Source organism: Sorex fumeus, unplaced genomic scaffold, assembly GCF_029834395.1.
Source record: "Sorex fumeus unplaced genomic scaffold, SorFum_2.1 ptg000072l, whole genome shotgun sequence".
Taxonomy (NCBI): Eukaryota; Metazoa; Chordata; class Mammalia; order Eulipotyphla; family Soricidae; genus Sorex; species Sorex fumeus.
Window position 1 is genome coordinate 67,265,069 of NW_026606129.1, and position 19,711 is coordinate 67,284,779.

Consider the following 19,711-nt stretch of genomic DNA (forward strand, 5'->3'; position numbering starts at 1 on the left):
TTCCCATCTCTGCCAGCCAGGTTTGGAGCCGGGTGTAAAGAATTCAGCTGCAGCACTGAGAGCTGCAAAGTTTTTCCAGGGTCCTCTTCCTCCCCCAACGCCCCACCCCCACCCCAGAGGTGGCAGAAAGCTATACATTTTCACCTCCCCCAAATGATCTTAGTCACATGGAAAAACCCTCTTTCTCCTAATGCAAATGAATTGGGAAGCCACTTCCACCTGGATCAATTGCACAGGCATGGGAGTTTTCAGATTTTGAGTTTTTAAGTAGCATTTTAATTTGTTGTCAAAGCTCGGGGAGCAGGAGCAAAAACACTATAGCCTGTAAGCTATTAGCTAACATGTCAACTAGGTAATGCATCTTCAGGGAAACCAGATTAGAAAGGACAGCAAAACATTGATTTTTTTTTTTAAAGAATCCCATACCTGCAGCATAATACTGCTAAAGCTAGCCAAACAACAAAGGACATTTCCACGGCACGAAATGTCTTATTCTCAGTGCTGGGGCAACGGAACATCGTTCCACTGGAGCACAGGCACATATTCCGAGCAGAGCCATTCTCTCTTTAGCCCAAAGACTCACATTTTTTGCAAATATTTCAACATCGAGTGCATGAGAAAGCTCAGGAAGAATCTACCTCTGTGAATGGCTAGAAACACCAGTTGAGAGAGCCATGCGACTCCCAAAGCAGGTGGAGCTCCCCCACCTCCCTCCAAAGGAAACAATAGCATTTGTATCAAGTTAAAATAGCTAAGAAACTCATCCGTTTGAATGAGAGTTGCGACGCGTTTATGGAGAGAAGGATGGATTCCTCACGTGCATGCTTTATCCTCCTTCCTGCAGCCATCCCACAAATCACTAGACAGTTAAAGACCAGCCCAGATACCTTCTACACCAAACCGATTGCCAGGACGTAATATAATGAGCTCCGACTCCAGTTTCCCCCATCTACTTTAAAACACACATAGAGGAGCCAAGTCAGAAAGCATTCCCTACCACCACCCGCCGCCCCCCTGCACCCAAACAAGCACCAAGTAATAGTCAAGTCCTTACCGACTTTGGGCTCTTCTTGGGAACTGGCAGCCCTGGAAAAAAATGCAGGGGGGGGGGGGGGGGGAGGAGAGAAATCATTAGCATGAAAACGTTACCTTTTCCTTAAAGAACAATCCCCAGGTGTTTCATGGCAACCTAGCCATCTGCAGAGTTATGTCAGATTTCTCCCCAGCATCGGAGTTACCAGGCTGTTCATATCGAATCAAAGCAGAGGGAGGAAGAGAGCGAGAGGCAGGAGATCTATCTGCATTAGCTATGCTGACTTGTACTGCAGCAGCCTGGAGGCTGGGAAAAGAAATTCACAGACCTCAGCGGCCTGGGAAAATTGAACACTTGGACAGAATCTCAAATGCTCTTCTGGATTAAGAGAGACTTAATTTACAATTAAGTCCAGGATATTTCCTTTCCACAGGATCCACTTGTCAATTGAAGCGGACCAATCAGGACGGAGGAAGGGGTGTATATTTAGTTTCAGAGGAGAACATGGTTAAAATCTTTCTTCCCCCTCTTCTTCTTTGATCTTTTCTTTCTGTTTCCCCCAACCCTTGCCTTTATTTATCTGACTGTGCTGAACACCCAAAACAAAGGCAGATGCTTTTCAGCGGCGGAGAACACAAATTCAACTTGGTCAAGGAGCCCCTGTGGGTCATCAGCACCCCACTCCCTGCCTGTCAGTCATTCAGGCAAATTCCAATTTAGCTAGAAGGAAAGGGATGGAGCTGGGACTGTAGCTCTTCAAAGAGAATGCAGGTTGTTTGGAAGTAAAAAAAAAGGGGGGGGGGTGGGGGAAAGAAAAAGAAAAAGAAAGAAATCTCACAGAGCTGAGAGAGGAAAGGAAATAAAGGAGAAAGGCAGAAGAGAAAAAGGGTGGGCACTAAACCTGTCTCACTCACCCAAAGACCTGCCCCTGGCCCTGTGGGGGGTGGGGTGGAAGGGAAGCACACAGCCTCCTTCTTTCAATTCTAGGCCGGACGGGGCAGGCAGTTCTGAAACCTAGCACCGGAGGCAATGGTGGGGCAAGGAAGGAAAATAAAGATCCATACTGGTGTTCCAAGAGCTATCCTTCGGCAAGCCACCCTGGCATTCGAAATGAATAGCTTTTCTTTTGAGCCAGGGTGTGAATGCAAAATGCAGGTTCCCTCTGTCCTTTTTCAGCACAGAAAGCTGACCTAGGAAGCCACGTTGGAACCTTCAACCTTTTTGAGAAAATGAACCCCGTGTAGTGTGATGATTTCAACTGTTCTGGAAGTGACTTGTCAAACCCTCAGCCCTGCTAAGTTCAGCAGGAGTAGCAAGAGGCAACGGGAGTGGCAGAGTAGGAGGAAGCCACCCAGAGGCGCGCAGCTAATAAGCTCACTGGGAGTGAAACTTCAAAGGGCTGAGTCCTCCTTAAAGGCACAGGGGCCCTCTGCAGCTGGGAGGTGGCTCCTCGGGACTAATCTGTGGTTCCCATGGTTTAACAGAGTAGCTCTCACACTGCAAGAAGCTGGAAATGAAACGCCCCAGCCCCCTTCTCCTTCTGGCCCAGGAATCTGCGGTTTAAAGCAATGGTCCCAGAAGGTTCTTGCAGACAGAGGCCGGAGCACTGCATTTAAGGAGTGACGATAATGCAGGGTAAGAGTGTTAACTCAGATCTGGCAAACTTACCGAGGCAACCTTCAGCAAGGACTCCATTTCTCAACTTATAAGGTGGAGGTACTAAGACTTACTTTGCAAGTTTTTCTTATACAATTTAATAGACAAAACATTAAAAGCCTCCTTTCCTAGCACACAGTAGAACCTTAAATGGCCACACCTTTTACCTTTGATAATTTATTCCACTAAAGAAAGAAAGGGTTACAGAAATCTTCTCATTCGAAAAACATTTGCTAAGCATAGTAAAATACCAAAAAAAAATATTGTAGGGGAAATACTTCATGAATGAGAATAAGTAGAAACTTAGATAAGTCATTATTCTTAAGAATAATTGGTGCTTTCACTTTTTTAATAATATGAATCCCTTAAGGAATTTATCAAATTAAATTAATATGGGTTGCTGTATAATCTTCAAAATGATGTTACATCTTTTAAAATTTAGATTTTCACCCCTAATTCTGACATCTTCTTAGATGGATTAAGTAAATTTTATCATATTTAGCGCTTACTGTACTGACTTTTTCTAGGATTCCAATAACCCTCTACACACAGTTGTAAAGAATCACCAGTTAGAACTGATGAGATAGTACAGAGGGTAAGGTCCTTGCCTTTCATGCAGCCAACCCAGGCTTGTTCCCTGGCGCCATACATGGTCCCCTAAGCCCCACAAGGATTGACCCCCTGAAGCAGGAATAGGCCCCCTGAGCATCACCAGGTGTGTCCCCCCAAACAAACCAAAATGCAACCAAACAAACAAAGAGAAAATCCCAACAACACCATAAAAAGAATCACCAGCTATGGATTAAAAGTTAGTTCAGGGGTTGGATCAATAACACAGTGGGTAGGGTGTTTCCCTTGCTGACCCGGGTTCGATTCCCAGCATCCCATATGGTCCCCTGAGCACCTCCAGGGGTAATTCCTGAGCACAGAGCCAGGGGGAACCCCTGAGCATCGCTGGGTGTAACCCGAAAAAAAAAGAGTAAAATTTAGTTCAACCTACACACTCTACTAATTATTTATTAAGACTCAGAACATCTTAAATTCCCTGACTCTTATGAGTCTCATTTATAAAACAAAGGTAACTTTTCATTCTCCGTTATCAAAATTTGCACACATATTTAAAGGTGTGGGGGGCAGAGTAATAGAACAGAGGTTAAAGTCCTTGCTGTGCACACAGCCAATTCAATTCCAGCTCTGCATATGGTCCCCAGAGCATCACCAGGAGCCCTGAGCACAGAGCCAGGAGTAAGCCCTGTGCACCATCTATAGTCCCCAAACCACAAATAAACAATAAATAGTATAAAGATGCATGTGCAAAGAAGCATAAAACGGCATTGCTGGTATAAGAAATGTGGTACCACCTGGAAAAGTCTAAGTAGAAATAGCACAGTCAACCTACAGAGGAGCCTGCAGAGATGCAAAGGAATGAGCTATGGACAGATTATAACATGGGAGGCCTCCAAAATATAGTGCCATGGAAAAACATTACCCAGCTGCGGACACACTCTAACGCATGCATGTATGTGTGGCACTTGGTGTGGTGGCCTTTCACACCAAAGCAGTCGCTGGTCCTACAATTGGGGCCGGCAACCACAAGGACTGGCTGAAGGAGGTTTCAGCTCTAATTCGAGAATTCTTTTTCAAGAACACCAAATTCACATCTTGCTGAGATGATATAATATCCACTTAAAAGTAAACATTAATCAATGGCCTTTCCACTAACTGTCACAACACCAACCATCTCGAAACATACTAGGCTTCAGTTAAGTCATCTTTTTTTTATGAAGAAGCGATCAGTGGAATATTTCAGTAGATTCCAGCTCAACTGACACCAATCACATTATCAAGCAAACAAGAAAAAAAAACATTAATTTTTATTAAAAAAGGAAATTGTTCCTTTTTGCTAGTTATGGATATCCTTCTTTTTTAAAAGCCACACCTGGGATTGGAGAGAGAGTGGAGTGGGTAGGGGTTGTCCTGCATGCAACCGACCTGGATTTGGTCCCCAGCAGTCCAGAGTCCCCCAAATCCTGCCGGGAGTGATCCCTGAGTGCAGATCCAGGAGTAAGCCCTGAGCACTGTATGATGGGACCCCCAAACCAAAGAAAAATAAAAATAAAATAGGAAGCTATACCTTATAACAGAAGCCAGTAGGGGACACAAAGTAGTATTTGAAAAGTTTAAAAAAAAAAGTGCAGTCAAGAGAATCCAGATGATTGATTGCTTTTTACAAAACAAATTAGACATGGTTTTTGAGTCTATAAAGTCCCTAAATTTTAAATATGGAAGGAGCGGGGTGGAATTATAGGTTTAAGGGATAGAGTATAGATTTAAGGCACTTATCTTGCATGCAATCAACCTGGTTTAATCTCCAGTCCCATGCATGGTGCTTTGAGCACCACCAAGTGAAAAACTGAGCTCAGAGCCAGGAGTAACCCATGAGTACTGCTGCGTGGAGCTCAAACCTCACCTCATCCCCAATAATTTTGGATATGAGTGCTGGAACAAACCTCCTTATTACAACGTAGGATTTATCTTAGTCTAAATGATTCCCATGCCTTTAATACATCCCAGAGACCAAATGGAAACCACTTGGGGGAGGGGATGCAGAAGAAGAAGGTTAATTTCGCTAGATTTCTCCAAGAGAAGGAATTATAGCTGTGACTCTTATCTGACTAGAGTGAACATCAAACTCTCCCATGCTGACTGGGTGAGAGAGTAGAAGGATTCCTCCCACCCTCACCCCACTTCACAGCACTTTCAGAGAACAAACACACACTACCTTCTTCCCCTGCTGAGGCAGGAGGTATATAAACCCCTGGTGTATAAACTGTGTCAAATACTCCTTGTGAGCCATATGGGCAGAAAGGCACTTGCTTAATGGGCTCATCTGGTCCTCTTAGGGTGAGGAAGAGGAGTTTTGAGAAGAGGAAAAAGAAAGAGTCTTGGATGGCGCCATCTGCCTTTAGAGCCTCATCAGGGGCAGATGCCACTTCAAAGAAATCCCAGGACACTTTTACAGGGGTGTGTGCTTTGAAGTGTAGGTCTAAGTGCAATCTCTAGATGTGAAAAGAGCCTGCGACCTGAATTTCTAAAGTTCCCTATAAAAAATGCTGTCCCTTTGGAGAAAACAAATGGTGTACTCTTTGCTAAGACTGGGATCTGAGCTATTACTGTGAGAAGCAGAAAATCTTCCTTTTCAATATCAAGGGCATAAAGTCTTCTACTACAGAACTGTGACTATGTTTTCATGGTACTAACTGGCAGTATGCTATTTTAAATAAAGTTTTATGACTGCTGTACACAATTATAGGAGAAAGAAAAAATATAAAAAAGTTCCTATGTATTTAGAAGCAGACTTGAAGATTAGATCCCAAATCGTGGTTTTAGGTTCACAAGATTATGGTTGGCTTTATAACCTCTTTAGTATTAATTTTGGAACATTTCACTGCACTTTTAAATCTCTAGAACCACCACTGATCTTTATATCCTACAAAAGTTGCTTACTTTCTTCCCAAATGGATATATACATGTGGAGTTTATTAAAGTATTCTATTGAGATTAAGAACAATTCTTGACTTACTGATTAAATGCAAACAGAAGAGCCAAGCAGTACCACTTTGGCACCAAGATTTACAAGACTAGTTGCAAGGGGAAGGGGGGGAGAGGCGGGTGAAAAGGGTGGGTAGGGGGCCAACTAGATTTACCTACTCCTAATTTCCTCTAGGATTTAAAAGAAGTAAGAATGTAACCAATGCTCTTTTCTGAAAGGACACAAAGAAATTGTGCAAAGCTTTGAAAGGGTCCATCCTAAAACCATGGTCACGTTCAAACTGGATCTATAGATAGATATTACAAATTCTCACTGATTTTAATTTCTTTTCATTGTGAATTCCATTCCCATTGGAACTTGGGTCTCTGGATTTGACTGTTTAAATAGGAACATTGTGGTTTACCTTGGCATTTGAACGAATCCTATACTGCTGACCCACCTGCCACTGAACTCTTGGGATTCCTAAATGACTTGCAGAGAAAAGTGTTGCCAAAAAACTACCAGAGTTGAACCGGGTAATGTAATGAATGTATAAGGAGCAGGAAATGGATTCATGCGTTTAGAGAGAGTTTATGTGGGCAAGGAAAAGTCTTTGGAAGATGACTGAGAACCTGGTGGGGAGCGGTCTTAGATACCAAGGGGGATGAGGCTACTTCTAAAAACGTCCTCTCAGACCCCATGAGCTTTCTTTCTTATTCTAAATTCTATCAAGAAAGATATAATCCTAAATATGGAACTACTGCTGATTTTGACAGAGAAACTTATTATTGTTGAGTTTCTATACATATATGTGTAAAGAGAGTTTTGGAATACTCAAAGTCTTGCAAAGATTTATATCAAAAGATGTTGTGCCGGGGAGCTGGCTCAGTAAGGCTGGAGTATGGACTCTGCACGTGAAGAGTCCTAGGGCTGGTCCCTGGCACCATCTGGTGCTCTGAGCAGTGGCCCCGGGGCACCATGTAGTGCTGTTGGGTGTGGTCCCCACAAAGAAAGATGTTCAAGATTTACTTTAAAAAGATAAAAATAGAAAAGCAATATGAACTTCTACAAAAGACTAAACAACAAGTTATATCAACAAGATGAAAAACTAGAATCCACTAAAAATAAGAATAATATTTGTGATCTGGGAAGATGGTAACGACATAAGACATGAAAAGTGGAATAAAGGCTCCATATAGAATATAATTTCATTATTGTAAGAAAAAAAGATGTCACAATCCCATACTAACATCATACTCCTAAAGACTAGCAGGAAATGTTTTAAAATACTGTCTCTGTCAGTATTTTCCTTATTTTCCAATATTGCTAGATTATAACACAGCTATAGGTCTATAGGTATAATAACTAAGTATTACTGAAGAGGGAATATATGTTGAGTGTGTTTAGTTTAGATAATGACAGGTACTTTTACTGGGTTTCATGTCCTGCCAGATTTTTTTAAAAAGCGAGGAGGGGGAACCTGTCCTAACCTTCTCTTGTCTCAATGACTGCCATTTGACTCAGGTGTCTCTGTGCTCCTAAATTATTGGGCCATGGCCTTGACTGAAAATAGGATGAAAAGCTGTCAGAGACTCTCTCAAGCAAAGCTACACAGAAGCACAAGGTTTTGTATATGATTTGAAAGAATTTCCGAAACCTCAGCTAGTGATCTTGAGAAGCCCATTCAATTGGAGGTCGTGATCCTTAGGTTAATTCACACTGCACGAGCACATGACAATGAAGTCAGATATAATTCCTTCAGTGAGTCTCACCTGAGCTTAGTTTTAGTACCTCGAAAAAGAGACAATAGGTATAAAACACTGTATCTGTAAATTGAGGATACAATATAAAGGTTTAAGTAGAAATGAAACAGATTTCATTGCTTCTTTCTCCTTCTTTCTTAGGAAGATTTAAAAATACATCTAAATAATTTTGTGGTAAGAAACAGCATTAAAGAACACATACCAGAGCACGAATATTTATCAGGAAAAATGTTACCATCTGAAAAATAATGAACTGAGGAGGAATGTTATTATCGGAGAGGAGGGAGTAGTAAACGATGAAGACTCAAAATGCTAAAGGTGAGGACTGCAAATGTTGAAAGGTGCAGGAAAGAGTTTTTGGACTTCTATGGCAATGCAGAACTGATGCCTCAGTCGGAAACCAGTGGCCTTAAACAGCTAACATTAACAGCCAGTAGCCCTACTAGATAATATCATCTTCATCACTCCTTACCACTAGCTTTTTTGTTTTACAAATACAGACACACAAACCATAAAATAAATTAGTCTTCCTCCACTTCTTTTACCAATCAAATGCTAAGGCACTGTCTAGAAAATTGAAAAATAATAAAGTCTTCCTCGACTTCTTTTACCAATCAAATGCTAAGGGACGGTCTAGAAAATTGAAAAAGGAAGGTACAGTTAGCCTCAACTTTCCTCTCTGAGAGCAGGAAGGAATACAGGGAATGTTCACTCACTCATTTACCTACACTATGCTGAGGGCCCACTAGTTAACAGAAGCTGACAAGAAAGAAGGCAGTGAATAAGGCCACTGAGGTTGGTATAGTGCTCCCAGCCTGTGAGGAAATGGAATAGGAACTTAGCAAATAATTTCAGGGTAACAACTTTGGTGATGAAAATGAAACAGGATAATGGGAACAGGTTGTGTCAGGGAGGCTCAGTTACTTTATACTGAACGGTCAAGCGCTTTTGTCTTAAAGAGCTAGTAACTGTGCTGAGATGTGAATCAAGAAAAGGAAGCAACCATGAGACTGTTCACCTATAGGAAATGCACTGAGCTCTGCCACATGCCTAGTGAAGCCTTTTGGAAGAGTGTAAGGCAACTCAGCCATGACCCTGGCCTGGACAAGTTCACAGCCTGTCTTAAAAGAGAAGAAGTGAAAAGGTCTAATTGTGTATAATCAGTGCTAACTGTAAGAACAGAAGAAATTCCTCTGGCCCTGGGGACTGTGCGAAGAGAAAGCAGATCCCAGGTGACCAGGGGAATAGAGGGATGAGAGGAACACTGAAGGAAGGCCTGCATTTAATCTCAGGGGTAGGGGTTGAAAGCAACATTCAGTAAATGATGCTTGATTGAATAATAATGATGAATCTTTCTAAAAGTGGTTGTTGTTGCTTTTAAATCCACATCAGTATGCCAGCATAAACTCAAGGCCAAGTTTAAACTACAGAACATTTCCACTGCAGGACTTTAACAACAATATGTATCATAAAATTGAATCCATAAAGCACGATGAAAAATGGTTCTACTTTGGACATGTTGGAATTTTCCCCCTCCTTCCTTTGGCCAAATACCATCATCAACCCTGTGGTATAATTTTTCAATATGGACATGATACCAGCTGCCAAGAATAGGAGCATGCGACCCAATGTCTCCAAACAGACGAAGACATCTTTCCTTTGGGAACCTAATAACGGTCATTATGAAATACTGTGCCCTTCATAATTTAGAGAGATGGTTAGACTTCAGATGTTGGGATAAGTAGCTCCCGATGCTCTGTCAGTTGGCATTTTGTTAAGAAGATTAAGACTATAGTTGTACAGCTTTACAGCTACAGAGAAGTCAGTTTCAATTACACAGTACATATAGCCTAATAAATATGTCCTGCAGAGATATAAATGGCTTGCAAGGCTGGTGGTGGCTAATGGTTTACAGAGCCTTTCACCTTAGAGTCATGCGCCTTGAACTGGCACAGGTGAGGAGAGACCCCAAGTCATTCAACAGCTCAGGGCTGCTCTGAAATGGAAGGAAGATGGATGAATTGCCATCATGCAGTTCCTGAGGGATAAATGGTCACATCAGAAAGATTTCACTGAAATAATAGTCCTATTGCTTTTGACGCTCAGAAATAGGTGAAATACACCGTTAAGGGTCAGAAACTTGGCCAAGCACAAAAACAAGGACAACTAAGAATATGCTTTAGACAAGTCCTTATTCTTCATAACTGCTGTATGGCTAAGGGATCTAATAACCCAGTTTGGTCAGAACACTGAGACACTGAACCGAAGGTTAAAAATCTGGCCAAGATTTTGACGGAGGAACCTAGATGGGGTAACCACTGAAAGGGGCCATGATATGTCATATTTTTCTCCAGGGAATGTTCCTACAAAGACCATTTTGCCATCTTATTTGTTTTCTTTTTTTGATCTTTTTGTTTTTGGTGCAACTCTGTAAATTGAATTCAGGAACTTACACATGCAAAGCATGTACTCTACCACTGAGCCACATACCCAGTGTCCAAGATCAACTTGCACGGGTGGAGTGAAACTAGGCCATTTCTGAAATGCTTCTAGAAAATGTCTAACTCTACAGGTTACCTATAGGTCTGTCTGTCTGTCTGTCTATCTATCTATCTATCTATCTATCTATCTATCTATATCTGTAGAGAATTTACAGTCTTGCCTTAATTTCTGAACCCCAAAGACAACTACTCAGCCAAAAGCAACAGCCCAATTGTCCTACTACCTATAACCAAATTGGAATTGCTTTTTCTGCAAAGATTTAAGGGCTGGCCCTGTTACCCATTCTTATGAATACTCCTTGGAATTGCCCTGGGTAGGAGAGATGGCCTATGCCCTGGAAGTTCCAAAAAAGTTCTCCCACAGTTGAAAGTTTGACTTTCCACTGCATATGATGCAGAGGCGGGGGAGGTTATAAAACAAGAGCTCAAAATAGCTCATTGAAAGAAAAGGGGGAAAAAAGATAAGGATTCATTCCTTTTCTGGGTTTAAAAAACAAGATGCTGCGTGGGTCCTTATTTTAAGGTCACTGGTCCCAAAATGAAGCCCTTCACTGTCTCTGGTTCTGAGAAATTTAGGTTAAAATAATACATGGAGGATCCTTACCTGTAGGACTTTCAGGATGATTCTTACCCTGGCTGCTTATTTTTAGCAATGGAAGCAAGGCACAGGAAGAAGAAAGAAGAGCCTGACTTTAATTCTCACAGGACACCAAACCTAAGGTGCCTTTTGAGACTCCCCCCCACCCCCATCCCGTCACATACAACTCTAAAGTACAATCTCCAATCAAGGCTTATCTGTGCATCTCTGCCTGCCTTTTCTTACCTACAGTAGTGCTTCTTAAACTTCTTTACTTACAACGCCTTTGGCCCCAGAAACGCAACTTAGGTGACTACTTTAGGAAACACCTCAGATTCATTATGTGGCCAATTTGAATAAATTTCTGGCTACGGTGCATCCAGAGCCTTTTGCTGTTGCACTTTTCCACAGCTATTACGTTCAGTTATGTGACCCAATATAACGGAATGTCACCCCAACTGAGGTGATACACAGTTAGGAAGCCAGGACCCAGAAGACCGTCAAGATCTAAAACCTGGACAATTGCTTTACTCTTCATTCCCAAATCCAGCGTTTCTCAAGTTCTTCCCAACCCAGGCCCCCTTCTGACCTTATTTCCTTCCTGAAACTCCCTGTCCTGCAGGTTGGCCCCTTGCTCTCATGCTGTGGTCTCCTTGGGACATTCTGGAGGTCCACAAAGGGCCATATGGGCCCAGCTGAGAAATGTTGCCCTACTAAGTTATCCACATGGAGGCCAAAGTCATCTCTCTACAACATAAATCATCTCACCTGGTCTCTTGGCTATACATTCCTGGCTTCACAGTAGTTTCAATAACATTTATTCTTTTTTTATATATAACTACTTTTTTGGGGGGGTGGGGGAAAGGGGGCACACTCAGTAGTGCTCAGGGCCTACTCCTGGCTCTGTGCTGAAGGATCACTCCTTGTGGGACGCTAGGAATGGAATCAGGGGAAGCCACATGCAAGGCAAGCACCTAATCCACTGTACGCCCTCTCCAGCCCCAACACGTTTTCTTTGAAACTCTTTTCCCGTGTCCCACAAGGCCCCCTTAAGGTGAACCCGGTCTATACTCTTAAACTGTAATACTTTTGCCCTTACCCACATATGGCTTGTCCGCACATGCTAACCAGTCTGGCATGCTTCATTTCTGAGCTAATATTTCATTCCTCTGAGCATTTCCGCAAACCGTCTCCTCTGTCTAGACCATGGTGTCTGTAGATCAATGTCTGGGCAGCTTTCTCTCATCCCCCAGGACCCTCATCAAAAACTACCTCTTGTAAGAATCTAGCCAGGGATATAGGGCATCGGGGATCTGAAATGGCACATGTCAAATGTCAAATGTTACCACACAGTACAGAGCTTTTGTTTTTATAACTCTAAAACTTCCATTTTTGTGACTCTAAAGTTCTAAAACTTTGAATTTTCACTGCCTCTTGGCTGTTTATATGTTCATTGTCCATGATTTATGGCCTTCCATTTTGCGGTCCTGATCTCTTACAAAACAGGGCAAGTCCCCTGCCCAGGAATAGCGCTTGGTTCTCAGTTCAGCAAATATCTGCTGGATGGACCGTGGTTGTGTGAAGCTGCTGAGCTGAGGAAGTGAGTTGATCCTGAGGGCTGCCGGCAAGGGGAGAAGCAGCCAGTCTGGCTTTTGATCACATCCTCACTGCAGTGACTACTTAACAGCTCTTGATCCTTGTGCGGCTCCTGGATTTATTGGGGAGCTGCCAGGCTCCACTCCACTCGAGACACCTCCCTCCTCGCCGAGAGCAAGGTTCTGCTGTGCCCCCTTGTGTTCTAAATTCCCATCACAGCAGACAGCTTCAGACGAGCCGAAGGCTCACGAAAAGAGTAAACCCCACACCCTAAGAGCTCAAGCCCTACAAATGGGTATGTATGTTCTCCAGACTCTGAGGAATCTAGATCATTCTTCAGTGAAGGGAAGGGCATCTTCACCTCTTTCCTTCAAAAAGCAACTTTTATGAGAACACAGACTAAAAAAAAAAAAAAAACCTCCAACTGCTTGCTGTTCCCCATACAAAAGTCAATTAGTGCTGATGAAAAGAGTATATTAGGTCCTTTCTTTCCATGAATCTCTTGGTCATCTGAAAGTCCTTATTAGGTGTCACGGAGATAGCTCAAAGGTCAGAGCACACACTTGCATGGTTAAAACCCAGGCACTACTGAGTTGTAACCCTCGTGGCCCCCTATACTGAGGGTCCAAGCACTGAAGGGGATGCCACCCTACTCTCCGCAAAATACACCACATTGGAGTGACAATCATTTTTCTTTCAGCGGCAGTGTATTTTGTAAAATATGAGGGAAACGTCTCTGTTTGCCCTGAAAGGGCATCTATTTTTTAGCCATTTCATTTAATTTTATTACCAAACTGCTTAATTGCAACCTAGCACCAGCCCTAGCACCCTATCAAACTGGACTCCAATCTCTTTAAATTTTGGAGATCACATTAGCCTTATAAAGCTCAGGTCATGGTTAACAACACAAGGGGATCTGGCTTCGGGGTTCTGCAACAACTGCTTTATCCAGGTGTCTGAATCTGAACCCAAGAGCCGTTTATTGACAGGTCAAGGTTTTGGTGTGCACGCGCGCGTGTGTGTGTGTGTGTGTGTGTGTGTGTGTGAGAGAGAGAGAGAGAGAGAGAGAGAGAGAGAGGTACAGAGAGACACAGAGAGATACAGAGAGAGAAAGAGAGAGGTGGTGAGAGAAAGAAAGAAAAAGAGGGAGAGAGGGAAAGAGAGAAAGAAAGGATAGCAAAGGACATATGAGGAACAACTCCATTCATCTCCCCTGGAGATATAAAGTGTCTCCAAATCTTCTTGCTGAAATAATATCTGAACTGCTCTGACTGCATGAATTAGAAGATTTAAAGCTGTTTCCTTGACTTTGTCAATTCTGATGACTTGTGCCCCACCTATTTATGGGAAGCAGCAGAAGTTTACGCTTTGTTCACCGATTAGATTTCAGCTTTCAGTGAGTCAATACTCATTTTGCCAAATGGATCTGCTAAAAGGCAGAATATGGAAATCAGTTTCAACAACCCACTACACTGTCCCAACTCAGGATGAATCTCAATTTGAAATAACTTTCACAGGTTGAGGACATTTTAAATATAAGGATAATACCAGAACTGCAAGGGCATTTAATAAAATATGTTAAGTAGGAATAAGATGTATCAAGCTCTGGGGCAGAAAGAGTAAGTAACAGAAATTCAGACTGGAAATGAATGCTGCTCACCCAGTGAACATTTACATTGAGGATGATACTCCATGCCTTTCTCAGGTGGAGATCAGATATCAGAAGATTTTACTTGCTCTCTATATATTTTACAAAATTTCCCTGATTTTGGCTATTTCCTATTGTTCTTTTTTCTTGGTAAATAAGACTCTAATCAGACTTGTAGTCAAAAGCAGATGGAGAATTCAATGCAAGCAACTTTTTAATGTCAGAAAGTTACTAAGTTTCTTTGTGCATAACAAAAGCACTGTGGATATATTGGGGTGCACCCCACACACCCACACACACTGAATGTGTACGAATTCAACATTCTCTGGGTCACCCAATGATCTAGACAGAAGAAAAGAATTCCAGAAAAATTCTGATCAATAAATGTTGAATTATATAAGGGTAGCATTAAAGAGACTACATCTACCCTTACCTAGAAGGCAAATTCAGCTTCTCCCCAAACTAAGAGACAGAAGTGATGCTTGGATTAGGGGATCAATTCCCACGGCTCTTCCAAAGATGCACCCACACCCTCCCACACAAACCATGTCAAAGTACCCTGCCTCTTACCATGCTCTCTCCTCTGTCCCCCAAGCTCCTCCTTATAGCAGTGATTCCTGTATTTCAGATCTCAGTCAAGTTTTGTAAATCAAATTTAAGAACTGATCACAAATTGTCACTTACTTATTTTTACAAAAGTAGGAATATTAAGTGTTAAAAGGAAGAAGACAAATATCAACCACCATTCCAAAAGTAAGAGATTTTTCAAACTAATTTACAAATATGAAGGATATATTTGATAATGAGTCCTTCACTTTGAAAATAAAACACTTGGCAAAACCTACTGTTCTGCCATGATTTGTTCATTTTGATTTTTATTGAAACGTCAGCTATCACAGACCAGAAAGAACTATCTTTGCTACCTCTCCCATGAAGACCCATCCATGTTACCTTCCTTTTCCTCTATTCCAGAAAAGCAAGCTCAAAGTATAGAAAACAATGGGACTGGAACTGATTTTCCTCCAAAAATATACCAATTGGTGACTGAGGCCAAGGGATTGGAGGGACAGAGAAGGAAGTCGTGGCAGTTTCTGGGGAATCCCATCACCAAGCTAGTACTTCTGGTCAAGGATGAAAGGATCAAGTCCCTGGACAAGATCAATCTATTTTCCTGGTCCATCAAGGAATCTGAGATCATTGGTTTTCACCCCCCTCCCCACCCTGGGCTGTCTTTCAAATATTTCTTTCTCTTAGGGTGAAGATCTCAGGAGGCCCAGGGTCTCCTGTGACTGTTGGCCAACCTGGCTGAAGATTCAAGTAAGAGTCAGAGTCTGTCGGAAGTGAAGGAAGAAAGAAAAAAACAACCAGACCAGCAGAGTAAGCCTTTCCTTTCTGATCCTCACCAGGGAGCAAGGGAAGGTACAATCTCACTCTCGAACAGATGCCAATGGGATACTCAGGAACACTGTCCAGAGCTGGCCCCAGGCTGCTGGCTTGCTAGCAGCAGTAGGGAGGAGAACTAAAAGAAGATGGCCAGTGGGACCAAGTGCTGCTTCCACAAGTGAGCAGATACAAAAGCAATGTCTGAAAAGAACAAGGGGGTAAGGGGTGCGTTCTCAGATTAAATTTGTTCCAATGAAGTTCAACAACAACAGCAACAAAATCATCCATAAACTAATATTTTTTGTACCATAAATAAATAAATAAGCACATGAACCTTTCCATAAGCAACAAGAAGGTGTCAAGGGCAGTGATTCACAATTCATGCTGATGCTCCCTATCAGGGGGTTGAGGATGTTCTGGAATGGTATTCAGCCATCTAGTGGGGAGAAGCCCGGTGTGCTACTAATTCAAGAACTGACTCTCATAACAAAGAGGTGCTATGGCCTGGCATATATATTGTGCCTACTTTGAGAAAGCCGGAGGTGATAAACAACTTTTTCTTTCTTCTTTAATCACCAAAGTAAAGGTTGCTTTGCAGGGGCAGATAAACGACATGTAACATCCCATGATTTCAAGAACAGTGCTGTTATTTTTTAATGCAATCATTTGTCTCTTTGGAAAGTGGTATCTATGGCAAAAGTAACTAAGGAGAACATTTTAAAAATAGAAACAACATAAACATCTCAGGGAGCACAGACCTAATTCCAACTATCTCTAACTGATTTTTTAAAAAAAACTGATTAGTGATTATGCAACTACAAAAGAGCTTTTAAAAACAAAAACACAGCTTTTTAGATGGCTACATCATGACAGGGGCCCTGAACATACCAACTGCCAGAACAATAGTCTAATAAAAGTTCAGGTTGTAGAACGATGTGGGATCAAAAACAACAGGGATTCCTTTCATCACAGTCTTCGAACTGGACTCTTCAACCTTCCTCACTCCCGTCGCTACTGTTCCTCCATATGGTTTCAAAAGGATCTTTTGGACAACTCTGTCTCCGATATTAAAATGACAATAATGGTGAATTTTCCATGCGGAAGTAATGCACCAAATGTTGATTTCAGATAAAGAATTAAACATTATGAAAATGGGAAGGTTGTGATTAACCACACTTCATTTTAGATTATTACTTACACGTCATTCATCTCTAATAAGAGATTAGCATAATATGAATGAAAAAATAAGTAGCACTCATAGCATACTGCAAGGAACAAAAAACTTTGAGAGCATCAGAATCGGAAAAAAAGAACAGGAGTATGACAAACCAGGTAACAATATGACACCCAAAAGGCTGTTAAATGCTGCTAGCGAAAACACACTGACTTTTAAGGATCCCATTGTTTGAAAGAGATTAAGGTTTTACCAACAAGGTTTCTGAACCAAAAAAGAGTTTTTGTTTACAAACAGAAGATATGATTAATGTATAAGCAGGGGTATAAGTGGGAAAAAACAGGTAACGGCTCAGTTGGGGAGCATTTTCTAAAATTCCGCAGGTGGCAATGCAAAGACAGACTCAATAAAAAAACCATGGCAAATACTTAACTCCAGATGGTGGTAAAGACTGATTTAATTTGAGAAAAATGAAGGAAGATGGAAAAAGATTAGACTGAGTAAACTCTGCTTCAGATAATAGTTTTGAAAATGTCCAGAACTGAAAAATGCTTAGAATAGAGGGTGGAAAGAAAAATGAAACTCAACCAAGGAAGAATGCAACTGGATACAAGAGAAGGTAATAATGCCTCCTCTACCTGGAACTTTTAAAATGGGAAACACTACCCAGAGCAGCTGGTAATGGGTTAATTCTTATATGCAACCACAGTAAAGGTAGCACTGTAACACTGTCCTCCCGTTGTTCGTTGATTTGCTTGAGGGGGCACCAGTAACGTCTCCATTGTGAGACTTGTTACTGTTTTTGGCATATCGAATACGCCACGGGGAGCTTGCCTGGCTCTGCCTTGTGGACAGGATACTCTCGGTAGCTTGCCGGGTTCTCTGAGAGGGATGGAGGAATTGAACCCAGGTCAGCTGCATGCAAGGCAAACGTCCTACCAGCTGTGCCATCGCATATACATATACAAGTAAATCTTGCTGAAAAAAATACTTTAAAGGAGAATGATATTCTTTTTTTTTCTAATTCACTTTCCAGAAAAACACTTAACTATAGCCCAATACTTAGGATTCCAGGCCAGCTGATGGGTTACAGCTTATAGTGTGGCATCCTCACTGATTTGATAATGCCTTGGAGATAAGTATCTATGCCATCTCCCCTAACCTCGCCACCACCAAAGCTCAGACTCTAAAAAAATGCCTAAAATCTGAATGCCAAGGGCACAATTAATTATGGACATGTCTGAGGAGAAGCCTTGAAAGCCTGAGTTAGAAAATCTCTTTCCCATTTCTGCCTTCATATCTAAATCTTAGCACAGACTTCTCTATCCAACTGTCCAGGCTCAAAGACCAGAGGTCATGCCTGGCTCCTTCCTTTTCATCTTCCTCCTCAGCAGAGGGATGAAAACTATTGCATAACATGATCCATTATGAAGCACAGTTGAGCAGTAGTGACAGATAGAGACTGTGCGGCTCACAAGTTTACCACCTAGGCCTTAACAGAGTAAGTTGGGACCCTGTTTTGTACTCAGCCTAACAAGCTGTACCGACTCCAAATCACAGGCCAACTCCCACCTCCTCCCACTTTCACAATTTCCCCTCTAGTTCAAATGGCCAACGTTCTTCTACACCACAGCAATGGCCTTAGAAGATTGCCCCTGTCCCAGCCCTACTCCTCTATAATATATCCTTCACGCAGGCACCACAGGAGCTGCCTAAAGCTGTTCTTGAATTCTCATCCCGTTTCCTGCATGAAATAAGATCTCATGGTGCAAACAAGATTCAAACTGTGGTCCCACTGGGCTCCATTCTAGTTCTCTGTTGGGGTCTTCACACAAACTCATCTTTCTAGGGATGCTGTTCCCTTTGTACTGTGCTATTACTCCTATGGTCACTCAAATATTGCCGATTTATTAATTTGGGGTCTCCCAAGTGGTGCTCAGGAAGCTTGGGGGCCCCTACGGTGGTTTTCATTCAATTGGGCCAGCAATTCAAGGTGAGGAGTTCAATGTGACCCAAGGATATGATGACAGGAATAGAACTAGAGTCGGATGCACGTGTGGGATGTGACTTAACTCCCATGCTCTCTCTCCAGCCCCTAGTCACCTCATTCAAAAGTGCCCACTTCCCTTTTACCCCCATTTCCTCTCATTTCACTAGATTTTATTATTCTTGAAGCACTTTTCTCTATTTTTTTAATTTTCTTATTGTGTTTCTTATTTTCTTATTTTCTCTGAATGTTCTTATTCATCTGTTGATTTCATTCTTTATTCTGCTTCCCTTGAAGAAAAGCATTAAGCTATCAGAAGCTTAGGAGCAAGGGAGGCGGCTCAGAGTGCAGGAGTACATGCTTAGTACACAGGATTCCTGGGTTTGACTCCCAGCACCAAAATGAATTCCCAGAGCATTGTGCCAGGAATTGCTCTCCCCTCGGCACCAACTGTTCTTGGGTGCTCCCACCCCCACCTTCCTCCACCAAAAGGAAGAATCAGGAGCAAAGCAACGACTTTATATTCAAATTTAGTCCTGAAAGTGGAACAGAACAATCATTTTATACTCTGTGAGCCATGCCAGTAATTCTAACTTGAAATTTCTGCGGTATTGTAGAAAGGGGTGGGGATGTCACTACTCCTTAATGAGCTTTATAAATCACACTCTTCTAATAAATAATGCAAATAAACAAAAGCAAATATTGGTCCAGTAAGGTTACTTTCAAGGAGGAATGAATATGTCCTTACAGGAAAAAAAAAGGGGCATTAGATTTGGGCATGCAAATCATTTTGCACTGTAACTATAATAGGAATAAAACACAAACCATCCAATCAAGTCTAAAGCTGCATTTAAATGTTAG

General features: G+C 42.0%; 1 protein-coding gene across 12 annotated transcripts in view; it reads right to left on the reverse strand.

Annotated features, from left to right (window-relative positions):
• MAGI1 (membrane associated guanylate kinase, WW and PDZ domain containing 1) overlaps positions 1-19,711 on the reverse strand; it is a 782,434-nt gene that overhangs the window by 48,264 nt on the left and 714,459 nt on the right. For all 12 annotated transcript variants that reach the window (XM_056129863.1, XM_056129871.1, XM_056129870.1 and 9 more), the window contains exon 12: positions 1,055-1,086. In XM_056129863.1, coding sequence (XP_055985838.1) covers positions 1,055-1,086 — 32 coding nt within the window. The remainder of the gene's footprint in view (positions 1-1,054; positions 1,087-19,711) is intronic.